The 13,939-nt window shown below is 42.4% G+C and overlaps 1 protein-coding gene across 2 annotated transcripts in view; it reads right to left on the bottom strand.

The window, feature by feature from the left end:
* Positions 1-13,939, bottom strand: part of AFG1L (AFG1 like ATPase) — a 130,940-nt gene that overhangs the window by 22,138 nt on the left and 94,863 nt on the right. For both annotated transcript variants that reach the window (XM_073675812.1, XM_073675813.1), the window contains exon 8: positions 1,897-1,979. In XM_073675812.1, the coding sequence (XP_073531913.1) occupies positions 1,897-1,979 (83 nt within the window). The remainder of the gene's footprint in view (positions 1-1,896; positions 1,980-13,939) is intronic.

Genomic DNA, 13,939 nt, shown 5'->3' with positions numbered 1-13,939 from the left:
ACATGTGTCTTTACTCTGCACATACTGCAAGTATGGATATCTGTGGTATACTACATAAACAGGAAATCTATGCTAGTATATCCAGAGAAGAGAGAGTTTCCCACCCCCCTCCAGGTGCAAGTTCAGGTCATCCCAGGACAAGTGTGCTCTGCGTATTTTTTTCTATCCTGAGATGGAGAGAAGAACTTCACAACTCTGTGCCTTCTGTGTCTACAAATACTGTGGTATGCAGAGAGGTTGATCTCTGCCCAAGGAGAGGATGGAGGCACCTTTCAGCACAGGCTAAATTAGTACTGCATCCCCTTCATTGTTATGAGTGGTCAAGTTATTTGAGATTGGACCCCCACTGATCCTAAAATAATTTCATCTGTAGTCATAGGCAAAAAAACCCCAAAACAAATAATGGTGCGCACAAAGGGCGAGTAGGTATCGTAACAAAGGAGTGCCACATAAATTAAGAGTGCTCACCTTGAGAGATTGTGCCAAGGTGAGTACAACTCCACTAATCATTAAGACATGAAACAGCTTTGGTCTTACATTGGACAAAGCCAAGTGGTAACAATAATGCATCCAAGCGTTTGTTGGGTAATTCCCAACAAAACTCCAAAACAGACCTGGTGCAAGGTGATTAAAAACTTCTTTACCAAATCTCAGTATACAACGCGTTTCTGGGCTCAATTGCCCCTTTCTCAAGTGGCAGAGATCTCTGATTTCTTAAACACCTTGTCGCAAGTCTGCTTTGGAGTTTAGTTGGGAATTACCCAACAATCACTTGAATACATTAAAATGATTTTGTATCCTAGTAACATATCAAGACTTTGAGCTAGCCTGAAAATATAAGAAATAAAAAGATTGTATTAGATTATAAATGCCTAGATGAAACATGGGGATCCTATATAGACAACATAATGCTAAAGCGAAAAAAGAGTGGTCAAAAGTAAGTGAAATAATTCATTATTGTACTCAACTAATAAAAAAGCAGAAACTATCATAATATATTCAGGTATTCAATATCTATTCAGCTACTCCCCTATTTATACTGCTATCCTTTTCATGTGAGATAGGGGACAAGTCAAATTTTCATTGACAATTCAAGGATGTGTGGTATTCTTTTAGCTTCGTAGCTGTCTGTACTACCTAGTGTCTTCAAACTAGGAGTTTCCAAGAGACTATGTGGACCCAAACAACTCCAATGGGATACTGATTAAATGTAGGAGAATATTAAGGGTTGTCTACCTTGGGGACTTTATTTTATTTTTTAGACTTATAGTGCATATACTTGGGGCGTAAAAATAATTTTTAACCCCAAAGACATGCCTTCAAGATTAAAAAACAAATAAAAAAATGCCCCCAATGGTGGACAACCCCTTTAATAAATTTTGGTGATTTAACACTGTGCTCTAGTCAATTACATTTGACTGGAGCACCTCTTTAAAAGGGATTAGGACAATATGCATGATTGGTAGCGGCAGTGACGGACAGCTTCATTGTGGAATATCCTTCTAGTTTAACCAATTCACTGTAAATGGCAAAGTAGCTGACATACAGGCTGACACTGGTTTTATTCAAAATCCATTTACTATGATCGACACCTACTGAATAATCAATTACAAAAATTATTATGACCTTTCATTCCCACTTACATTATGTCAAATATCCATTATGAGAAAATATGACATCTTGAAGGGGTTCTATACTTATTATTCTTACTAATAATCTTCTAATACAGAAAGCGTAGAGCTCAGACTTTGTACTATGCTCGCTGACTCTGAAGTTAGAAAGTAGGCTGATGCTTACAATCTACATCCTATAGTACTAAAGCACCAATAGAACTGTAGTAACATGGTGAATAATGCAAACATAAATGAAGAAAGAAATTAGACAATTACAACTCACAGGAAATATATTTTACCAGCAGCAGCAAGAACGCGCTTCCTGTAGTCTATGCCAGAGTCCAGCTGAATTGAATTGCAGTATTCCTTAAAGAAGAAATAATATACTGTTAAGCCTGTGTGCACATCTGTATGTCCACAGAAAGTTTCAGATGCAAAGTAACATAATGAGGTTGAAAAGAAAAAAAGACAAATCCATGTAGTTTTAACTTTTTTCTGCTAATGTTGATCCAGAATATATCACAAAATTACAATGAGGCAGACACAAATTTAGCTCATGTTTAAAAATTACAATTAAGTCAATCACATACCAGTAAATATTTGTATCAATAACCCAACCCAAGTCATGTAGTACACATAACTTATACCATTACATTCAAGAAGACATCTTGGTCTCTTTCAAATTCCTTCAATGAAATTCAAACAATGAATCAACCAACCAACCATCACAACATTCTGTGGTGAAGAGTTTCATAGTCTGACTGTTCTTACAGTAAAGAATTCAGTCATGGGGATACTACGATAGAGAGGGGCCAGAAGACCGCGGTGTCTGGTTTCACGAACTCCTGCACTGGTTAGAAGTACAGTACAGACCAAAAGTTTGGACACACCATCTCATTTAAAGATTTTTCTGTATTTTCATGGCTATGAAAATTGTACATTCACACTGAAGGCATTAAAACTATGAATTAACACATGTGGAATTATATACTTAACAAAAAAGTGTGAAACAACTGAAAATATGTCTTATATTCTAGGTTCTTCAAAGTAGCCACCTTTTGCTTTGATGACTGCTTTGCACACTCTTGGCATTCTCTTGATGAGCTTCAAGCGGTAGTCACCGGAAATGTTCTTCCAACAATCTTGAAGGAGTTCACAGAGATGCTTAGCACTTGTTGGCCCTTTTGCCTTCACTCTGCGGTCCAGCTCACCCCAAACCATCTCGATTGGGTTCAGGTCTGGTGACTGTGGAGGCCAGGTCATCTGGCGTAGCACCCCTCATTCTCCTACTTGGTCAGATAGCCGTTACACAGCCTGGAGGTGTGTTTGGGGTCATTGTCCTGTTGAAAAATAAATGATGGTCCAACTAAACGCAAACCGGATGGAATAGCATGCCGCTGCAAGATGCTGTGGTAGCCATGCTGGTTCAGTATGCCTTCAATTTTGAATAAATCCACAATAATGTCACCAGCAAAGTACCCCCACACCATCACACCTCCTCCTCCATGCTTCACAGTGGAAACCAGGTATGCAGAGTCCATCCGTTCACCTTTTCTGCGTCGCACAAAGACATGGTGGTTGGAACCAAAGATCTCATATTTGGACTCATCAGACCAAAGCACAGATTGCCACTGGTCTAATGTCCATTCCTTGTGTTCTTTAGACCAAACAAGTCTCTTCTGCTTGTTGCCTGTCCTTAGCAGTGGTTTCCTAGCAGCTATTTTACCATAAAGGCCTGCTGCACAAAGTCTCCTCTTAACAGTTGTTGAAGAGATGTGTCTGCTGCTAGAACTCTGTGTGGCATTGACCTGGTCTCTAATCTGAGCTGCTGTTAACCTGCGATTTCTGAGGCTGGTGACTCGGATAAACTTATCCTCAGAAGCAGAGGTGACTCTTGGTCTTCCTTTGCTGGGGCGGTCCTCATGTCAGCCAGTTTCTTTGTAGCGCTTGATGGTTTTTGCAACTGCACTTGGGACACTTTCAAAGTTTTCCCAATTTATCACACTGATTGACCTTCATTTCTTAAAGTAATGATGGCCACTCGTTTTCCTTTACTTAGCTGCTTTTTTCTTGCCATAATACAAATTCTAACAGTCTATTCAGTAGGACTATCAGCTATGTATCCACCAGACTTCTGCACAACATGACTGATGGTCCCAACCCCATTTATAAGGTGTAACGGGTCTGGGAGGCGGAACCTCTGAGCTACTATACAAGGGGGCGGTCCTTGTAAGGGAGCGGGTGGCAATCAGGGATGACGGGCAGGCAGTCACAGCAGGTGACCGGGACAGTCTCTGGAAGAACGGGCAGGAGGTCACGGCAAGTGACCGGGGCAGTCTCTGGAAGAACGGGCAGGGAGTTACGGCAAGTGACCGGGGCAGTCTCTGGATGAACGGGCAGGGAGTTACGGCAAGTGACCGGGGCAGTCTCTGGGTAAAGGGTAGGTACGACCTGTGATGGCAGAGCCTCCGGGTAGACTAGCAGGCAGATGGTAGATGTGTGCTCCCAGGTGAGCAAGCGAGAGTCTCTGTAATGGTAGGTGGTCACAGCACGTGACGGCGAAGCCTCCAGGTAGGCTAGCAGGCAGGTAACAGGTGGGCGCTCCCAGGTGAGCGGGCAGGAGTCTCTGGAAAGGCAGACGGTCACAGCACGTGACGGCGGAGCCTCCAGGTAGGCTAGCAGGCAGGTAACAGGTGTGCGCTCCCAGGTGAGCGGGCAGGAGTCTCTGAAAAGGCAGATGGTCACAGCACGTGACGGCGGAGCCTCCAGGTAGGCTAGCAGGCAGGTAACAGGTGTGCGCTCCCAGGTGAGCGGGCAAGCTGGTCCATAGACAGACTGACAGGAGTTGGAAGGCAGACCGTCGGACCTCAGGCTAGCAGGCAGGTGACTGGATATCAGGCAGGACAAAGGCAGCAAGCTGGCAGGAATCTGGCAGGTAACTGGCAACGGGACCTGAGGGCTGAAGCACAGGTGAGACACAGGTGCAAACAACATTGCTCGGGCACCTCCATTTTGGAGGAGGTGCCCTTTATATGGGAGGTCCTCCGGCAATTGGCCGGGGACTCCTTAGGACGGCACGCGCGGTCCCTTTAAGAGAGGGGGAGCGCGCGCGCCCTAAGCACACTGCCGGGGAAGGAGCGCGCGCCGGAAGCAGCGGGGAGAGCAGCGCTGGAGGACGCCGCGCCAGGAGCGGGGAGGTGAGAGGGACGGCGTCTCTGCCTAGAACGGGGCAGAGACGCCGATGCTACATAAGGCAAGAAATCCCACTTATTAAACCTGACAGGGTACACCTGTGAAGTTAAAACCATTTCCGGTGACTACCTCTTGAAGCTCATCAAGAGAATGCCAAGAGTGTGCAAAGCAGTCATCAAAGCAAAAGGTGGCTACTTTGAAGAACCTAGAATATAAGACATATTTTCAGTTGTTTCACACTTTTTTGTTAAGTATATAATTCCACATGTGTTAATTCATAGTTTTGATGCCTTCAGTGTGAATGTACAATTTTTATAGTCATGAAAATACTGAAAAATCTTTAAATGAGAAGGTGTGTCCAAACTTTTGGTCTGTACTGTACTTCGCCATCTTATTAAATAGTGCAGGTTTTTTCCTTGCTAGCAGTGCAAGGGTTATTCTGTTGAAGCTCCTGGAGCTTTCCGATCTGGATTGTCTCAGCAGTTCAGTGTTGGCCACGCCCCTCTGCTATATATGCTCGGCTCTGGCACTTAGGGATTGCCAGTGTTTGTTCTTACTGCCTAGCTCCAGAGTTGGACGTGTAGTTCATGGTTGGAGCTGGTATCTGGAGATTTGTTCAGGAGATTGTTGATTGGAGTTTGTGTGCACTTCCCATCCTCTCCTATTCGGTTTCTCATTCTTTAACTCCCCTGTGTCCCACTCTGTTGCTTGGTGAGTGTATTTTTTATGGTTGGTATTTTCATTTATCCCTGTCTGTCTTGTTTGTCTGGTTAGTGTGTTCCTATACACTTCAGCTTTCCACTACCCTGGGTGGGTGAGGGGACAGATAAGGGTTGATATAGGAACATAGCATTGAACCCGGCATCTCCACCTCCAGGAGTAATTCAGGGGACATGGATAGACTAGGGCGCCTGTAGTTCTAGGGACCTGGTTAGCACCCAAAGTCCCAACACAATCGTGACAGAATGTTTGTCTATGACGCATTTTAGAAACAATAACAGCCATTTCTTTGGGGTTGGAAACGTGTAAGTAATGTTATGAATTTTGGTTTCATATTTCGTTTAACTATTTGTTTTATTGCAATTTTGATGTCATGGGGTGATGATATTGTTTAAAGACACAACATGCTACACTTTAAAATCTAACATAATCCTGAAGAAAACATAAATACATACTGATATCCAATAAAGCAATTACGCACGTTGGTTAATGGACAATTACAGACACCCCCTTGGGAAGCCAAGACCCCGGAGGATACTGCGAGATGTACATTTCCCTTACAGGTGAATGTATCAAGTTGACCAGATCAAGAAGAGTGGATGAATCAAGCAGTGGATGGCCTTTATTACGTCCATATATCCTAGCAGGGCATTTAAACCAGTGTAGTTCTAATGGGCCAAACCTCTTTACAAAAGCGACTAGCAACACGTTCGATCATAGTCTTCAATTGTGGCTCATTAGTTCATGATACTAAAACTATCACACAAGCAGATAAACAATGTAAGAATTTGGCCAAAAAAGCACAAACATTTCTCTAAAGCAAGGAAGATGATTGATGACCAGGCAAAGACATTAGATTGGTGATAGTATGGCTGTAGTATAATAAAAACTTTGGGCATTGATTTTCACTTATCATTGGTATATGAAATATACTAAATAAATTAGCTTGTTTCCCTTAATTAGCTTTGATACCATAGTCAGCATGCATGGTAAATATATGGTGTCCTCTTCAACAAGTGATTTGGAAGAAATTAGCTTCTGGGAACATAATCCAATTTAGAGTAAATTCATTCCATGTACACAAAATATGTCAAGACAGTTGTAGTAACAGTCTATCTTAACAATCTACAACTGTCTAGTTGTAGTAACAGCACACAAAGTAAATGTTTAGTAAAGCGCTCCACGTTTTAAACCTTACATCTGCTTAGCAGGTACAGTACATGTATCAGACATACTGATATATGCACACTAATCTCAAAGTGGTCCAAAAGATACATAAATGGTTGACATTTATCACTTATGCTACCCTGCCAATTTAAAACTCCATTTTCAATAAATAATGTCAATGAATCAATGCAAGAATTGCTCATGACCTCAAGGGTAATTAACAATCATTCAAAAGCAACAAGACTCAAAATGGTATGTACGGTACTTTATTTGTCAGCTCTTGTCTTGATCAGCAAATTAATAAACCACCGCTCTTCTCAGAGACAGTTTTATGAATCAATGGTAATTACATTCTGACATGAAGAGAATAGTAAGGCACAACTTGGTATCACTTCATCAACCTTTCTAACCTTCATGCAAGTATTAGCTGTAAATAGCTTTCAGAGAATTCCCAATAGAAGCGCAAGGTTTTCTTATGCTGATCTAGGTTGTACTACAAGGGTGTCTGTATGTGACCCATATCTAAAGCACAATCATCCATAATTATCCCATTTATTGTAATATTCTAACGCTGTCAAACATTTCTCATGCCCAATTTGAGAACAAACGCTACTTAATTTCACTAGAAATGTATCAACAGAAGGGTCAGCCAGTAATATAAGTTCTTTACTTTATTGTGATATTTATATCTTTGGTTCATAACATGTAACAATTCATACACCTACCAATATAATATAATGCAATCACCACAAGGTTATACTAGGACATTAGTGAGATATCTCCGGGTCATCAGTTAATTCTGCTGTAAATAACAAGGGCTCTTTAGTGACTAATAATCTGGATTATTCTAAAGTAAAATGTATTATACCCTCTATGTATTATCAACAAGTTCCAAGCATCTACGGATATCAATTATTAACACATTTATCACTTTGTCTTAGTTATTTGTAATAACATGAGAGCCACAATAAAAGCTCTGGGAAAAAAAAAGACCTAAAAAAACATCAATCTGTAAAAATTGGTACTAAAGGAGTTCCACAATAAAGTAAAAGTACAAATAACATCAGAATATAAAATCATGCCATTCTATTTGTATACAAAAGTCCAATCACTAAAAGAAAACTCCCCTGAGAAAGGAATTCACATGAAATGCAGGATGAAAGGGATCCTGCTGTGTGGCCAGATCTCCTCCTTCATTATGGTTAAGGTATTATGCTGATACTCTTATACAGTGGTGGCCAAAAGTATTGGCACCCCTGCAATTCTGTCAGATAATACTCAGTTTCTTCCTGAAAATGATTGCAATCACAAATTCTTTGGAATTATTATCTTCATTTAATTTGCTTGCAAGGAAAAAACACAAAAGAGAATGAAGCAAAAATCAAATCATTGATCATTTCACACAAAACTCCAAAAAAGGGCCGGACAAAAGTATTGGCACCCTCAGCCTAATACTTGGTTGCACAACCTTTAGCCAAAATAACTGCGAACAACCACTTCCGGTAACCATTAGTGTTGAGCGATACCTTCCGATATCAGGAAATATCGGATCGGATTGGATCGGGCCGATACTCAAAAAGTATCGGATATCGCCGATTCCGATACCGGAATCCAATGCAAGTCAATGGGACACAAATATAGGAATGAAAATAAACCCTTTCTTTCCTTGTAGGCTAATTCTACATGAAGGAAAACAACTAACAATAATGTAGAATGTATTGGGGGAGGTGGTTGCCCAAATCGATGGGAACATGAAAAGCCTTCAATTCAGCAGCGGCGTACACCGGTACCCGACAATTTAGAACAGAAAGAATAGAGCTTCACACATAGATTAGATAGATAGAGACATGTCAGTCACATATATATGAAGTACAGTGACAGTGTTGGTTACTGTACTTGTCATTTAGTGTAAAGGATTTATTTAAAAAAATAATAGTGTTTTCATGCACCGTCTCTTTAAAAAAGCCGACCGGCAATTCAGCAGCAGTACCCGACAATTTAGAACAGAAAGATAGAGCATCACACATAGATTAGATAGATAGAAACATGTCAGTCACATATATAAGAAGTACAGTGACAGTGTTGGTTACTGTACTTGTCATTTAGTGTTAAAATAAAGGATTTATTTAAAAAAAAAATTGGCGTGGGGTTCCCCGTAATTTTAGTCTCTAGCGGAGGTTAAGCAGACGGCTGGGGCAGATGTTTGAAGTCTGGGAAGGGGGTAATACCCATGGAGCTTCCCAGGCTACTGATATCAGCCCCCAGCTGAATACCTAGCATTTACTAGCTATTAAAATGGGGGGCCCCAAAAAAAAATGACGTGGGATCCCCCCTATTTTAATAGCTAGCAAAGGCTAGGCAGACAGCTGGGGGCTGATATTAATAGCCCAGGAAGGGTGCCATAAATATTGGCCCCCTCCCAGGCTAGAAACACCAGCCGTCAGCCGCCCCAGAAAATGGCGCATCCATAGGATGCGCCAATTCTGGCACTTAGCCTCGCTCTTCCCACTGCCCTGTAGCGGTGGCAGGGGGGTAATAGGGCTGGGGTTGATGTCAGCTTATAATGCCAGCTGACATCAAGCCCAGGTTAGTAATGGAGAGGCGTCTATAAGACACCCCCATTACTAACCCCATAGTCAAAGTTACAAAAAAACACAAACACCCAGAATAAAGTCCTTTAATTGAAATAAACACGCAATTCTTTATTGTTCTAAATTAAACCATACTTACCATCACGCCCATTCCAGCTGAAGCCAACGATCTCCTGCAATAAAAGAAAAATAATAAACCAACATCATCCTTACCTTTCCATGGTTCCCAGGACAGCTCCAGCTCTGCTACATCGAGATGACAGGCTGGATCGCTGCAGAAAGCTGCCATGAGGTGAGCTGAGTTCATTGGACATGAACTCACCTCATGCACATCACTGACAGCGTGGGAAAATTCTCACGCTGAAGCGCTGAGTGCAGGAGAATTTTCCCACGCTGTCAGTGACGTGCATGAGGTGAGCTCATGTCCAATGAACTCAGCTCACCTCATGCACGTCACTGACAGCGTGGGAAAATTATCCTGCACTCAGCGCTTCAGCAGGAGAATTTTCCCACGCTGTCAGTGACGTGCATGAGGTGAGCTGAGTTCATTGGACATGAACTCGGCTCATCTGGATGCCGTCACAGCCAGACACTGAGGAGCGCAAGCATGCCTGTGCTTCTCAGTGTCTGCAGCATGGCAAGCTGGATGGCAGCTTTCTGCTGCGATCCAGCCTGTCATGTGAATGTAGCAGAGCTGAAGCTGTCGTGGGAACCATGGAAAGGTAAGGATGATGTTGCTTTATTATTTAACTTTTATTGCAGGAGATCGTTGGCTTCAGCTGGAATGGGCGTGATGGTAAGTATAGTTTAATTTAGAACAATAAAGAATTGTGTCTTTATTTCAATTAAAGTACTTTATTCTGGGTGTTTGTGTTTTTTTTAACTTTGACTATGTGGTTAGTAATGGGGATGTCTTATAGACGCCTCTCCATTACTAACCTGGGCTTGATGTCAGCTGGCATTATAAGCGGACATCAACCTCAGCCCTATTACCCCACTGCCACCGCTACAGGGCAGTGGGAAGAGCGAGGCTAAGTGCCAGAATTGGCGCATCCTATGGATGCGCCATTTCTGGGGCGGCTGACGGCTGGTGTTTCTAGCCTGGGAGGGGGCCAATATTCATGGCACCCTTCCTGGGCTATTAATATCAGCCCCCAGCTGTCTGCCTAGCCTTTGCTAGCTATTAAAATAGGGGGGACCCCACGTCATTTTTTTGGGGGGGTCCCCCATTTTAATAGCTAGTAAAGGCTAGGTATTCTGCTGGGGGCTGATATCAGTAGCCTGGGAAGCTCCGTGGGTATTACCCCCTTCCCAGGCTTCAAACATCTGCCCCAGCTGTCTGCTTAACCTCCGCTAGAGACTAAAATTACGGGGAACCCCACGCCAATTTTTTTTTAAATAAATCCTTTATTTTAACACTAAATGACAAGTACAGTAAGCAACACTGTCACTGTACTTCTTATATATGTGACTGACATGTTTCTATCTATCTAATCTATGTGTGATACTCTATTCTTTCTGTTCTAAATTGTCGGGTACCAATGCTGAATTGCCGGCCGGCTTTTTTAAAGAGACGGTGCATGAAAACACTATTATTTTTTTAAATAAATCGTTTACACTAAATGACAAGTACAGCAACCAACACTGTCACTGTACTTCATATATATGTGACTGACATGTTTTTATCTATCTAATCTATGTGTGATACTCTATTCTTTCTATTCTAAATTGTCGGGTACCGCTGCTGAATTGCCGGCCGGCTTTTTTTAAGAGACGGTGCATGAAAACACTATTATTTTTTTTTAATAAATCTTTTACACTAAATGACAAGTACAGTAAGCTGAGCGCTGCCATCCAGCTTGTCATCCTTCAGAGACACTGCAGAGCACAGGCATTATGGGAACTTCCGATTCCGGTATTCGATATTCTAAAAGTATCGGAACTCAGTATTGGAACTCCCGATACCGCGAATATCGGTCGATACCCGATATTTCAGTATCGGAATGCTCAACACTAGTAACCATCAATGAGTTTCTTACAATGCTCTGCTGGAATTGTAGACCATTCTTCTTTGGCAAACTGCTCCAGGTCCCTGATATTTGAAGGGTGCCTTCTCCAAACTGCCATTTTGAGATCTCTCCACAGGTGTTCTATAGGATTCAGGTCTGGACTCATTGCTGGCCACCTTAGAAGTCTCCAGTGCTTTCTCTCAAACGATTTTATAGTGCTTTTGAAAGTGTGTTTTGGGTCATTGTCCTGCTGGAAGACCCATGACCTCTGAGGGAGACCCAGCTTTCTCACACTGGGCCCTACATTATGCTGCAAAATTTGTTGGTAGTCTTCAGACTTCATAATGCCATGCACACGGTCAAGCAGTCCAGTGCCAGAGGCAGCAAAGTAACCCCAAAACATCAGGGAACCTCCGCCATGTTTGACTGTAGGGACCGTGTTCTTTTCTTTGAATGCCTCTTTTTTTGTCCTGTACACTCTATGTTGATGCTTTTTCCAAAAAAGCTCTACTTTTGTCTCATCTGATCAGAGAACATTCTTCCAAAACATTTTAGGCTTTCTCAGGTAAGTTTTGGCAAACTCCAGCCTGGCTTTTTTATGTCTCAGGGTAAAAAGTGGGGTCTTCCTGGGTATCCTACCATACAGTCCCTTTTCATTCAGACGCATGACGGATAGTACAGGTTGACACTGTTGTACCCTCGGACTGCAGGGCAGCTTGAACTTGTTTGGATGTTAGTCGAGGTTCTTTATCCACCATCCGCACAATCTTGCGTTGAAATCTCTCATCAATTTTTCTTTTCCATCCACATCTAGGGAGGTTAGCCACAGTGCCATGGGCTTTAAACTTCTTGATGACACTGCGCACGGAAGACACAGGAACATTCAGGTCTTTGGAGATGGACTTGTAGCCTTCAGATTGCTCATGCTTCCTCACAATTTGGTTTCTCAAGTCCTCAGACAGTTCTTTGGTCTTCTTTCTTTTCTCCATGCTCAATGTGGTACACACAAGGACACAGGACAGAGGTTGAGTCAACTTTAATCCATGTTAACTGGCTGCAAGTGTGATTTAGTTATTGCCAACACATGTTAGGTGCCACAGGTAAGTTACAGGTGCTGTTAATTACACGAATTAGAGAAGCATCACATGATTTTTCAGACAGTGCCAATACTTTTGTCCACCCCCTTTTTTAGGTTTGGTGTGGAATTATATCCAATTAGGCTTTAGGACAATTCTTTTTGTGTTTTTTCATTGAAGACAAATTAAATGAAGATAATAATAGCAAAGAATTTGTGATTGCAATCATTTTCAGGAAGAAACGGAGTATTATCTGACAGAATTGCAGGGGTGCCAATACTTTTGGCCACCACTGTAATTGATCTAGTGATCGTTCCTAGACTAGATTACTAAATGTGATCAGGCAATCTTTGTGCCTGCAGTAGAATAGTGTTTAACTTTGGTATTCTCATGTAGTTTTGCAAAGCCTATAATACACAAAAAGTTAGGGATATTTGGCTTTCGTGCAAAATTTCAGGGTGAACCTAAAACGCACTCTAACCTTTTCAGCTGAACTTAAGGTGACCTTCTCTAAACTGTTGACTACACATGACCAACTGTTCAATATTTCAGTACTTTTTGCAAAACTAGCGTTCTCTAACAAGGAGCTTAATGGCCAAACTCACAACAGGTATTTGATCCATGAATCGGCCAATACATTTCGGGGTTCAATTAGAATTGGTATTTAAACAGTTCTCCTCATCATGTTGTTCACATTTTGACATCATGATAAGATCAAGACGACACAAGTGATCAACAGTTCCTCGTCATTGCGAGGCTTCAAGCAGGATGTTCTGAAACAAAAGTAGCCACTGAGCTTAGAGTGTCACAGTCATCAGAGGGTTGCAACAGAGATACAGAGAGACTGGAAGAGCCACAGAAAAGCAGAGAAGTGGACGTCACTTGGCCACATCCCACGCTGATGACCACTTCATTGTGAAGAATGCCCTTCGGAAGAGGATGATGAATGCCACACAACTCCAGGTACATTTAAGGGAGGTGAGAGGCACCCAAGTGTCACGTTAGACCATTCAAAACCATTTACATCAGTGTGGACTGTTTGCTAGACAACCTGCAAGGGTATCTGATCACACCACCAGGCACAAGTGTCATCATCAGGGAGCATCTACGCTGGACAAGGGACCAGTGGGCCTCAGTGTTGTTCACTGATGAAAGTCGGTTCACGCTGAACAGAAATGATGGCTAGATGTTAGAGACATCAAGAAGAGTGCTATGCATCAGCCACTGTTGTCACCAGATGAGCCTTTTGTGGTGTAGGAGTTACAGAGTGGGTAGGTCTCTAGTCGATACAGAACTGCCCTACACTTTGTGAATGGTACATTGACAAGTCCCTACTACTTGAATAACATCAATAATCCAATCATTGTGCCTCTCCATGAACAACACAGGCCTAATTTCATCTTCATGGACAACAATGCTCCAGCTCATCGAGGTCGCATCATTAGGGAACGGCAGCTGGAGACTAGGGTACCTATGGAATCAGTTGAGTCGTCGTGTAGAGGCTCGTAACTCCTAACCCCAGAACCTCAACGACCTGTGGGCCACCCTTCAAGAAAAGTGGGATGCCATGC

Source organism: Phyllobates terribilis, unplaced genomic scaffold (assembly GCF_046119375.1).
Source record: "Phyllobates terribilis strain yellow unplaced genomic scaffold, ASM4611937v1 Scaffold_3__8_contigs__length_932513732, whole genome shotgun sequence".
Taxonomy (NCBI): Eukaryota; Metazoa; Chordata; class Amphibia; order Anura; family Dendrobatidae; genus Phyllobates; species Phyllobates terribilis.
The sequence above is the reverse complement of the archived record's forward strand: the minus strand, read 5'-3'. Positions and strand labels throughout refer to the sequence as shown.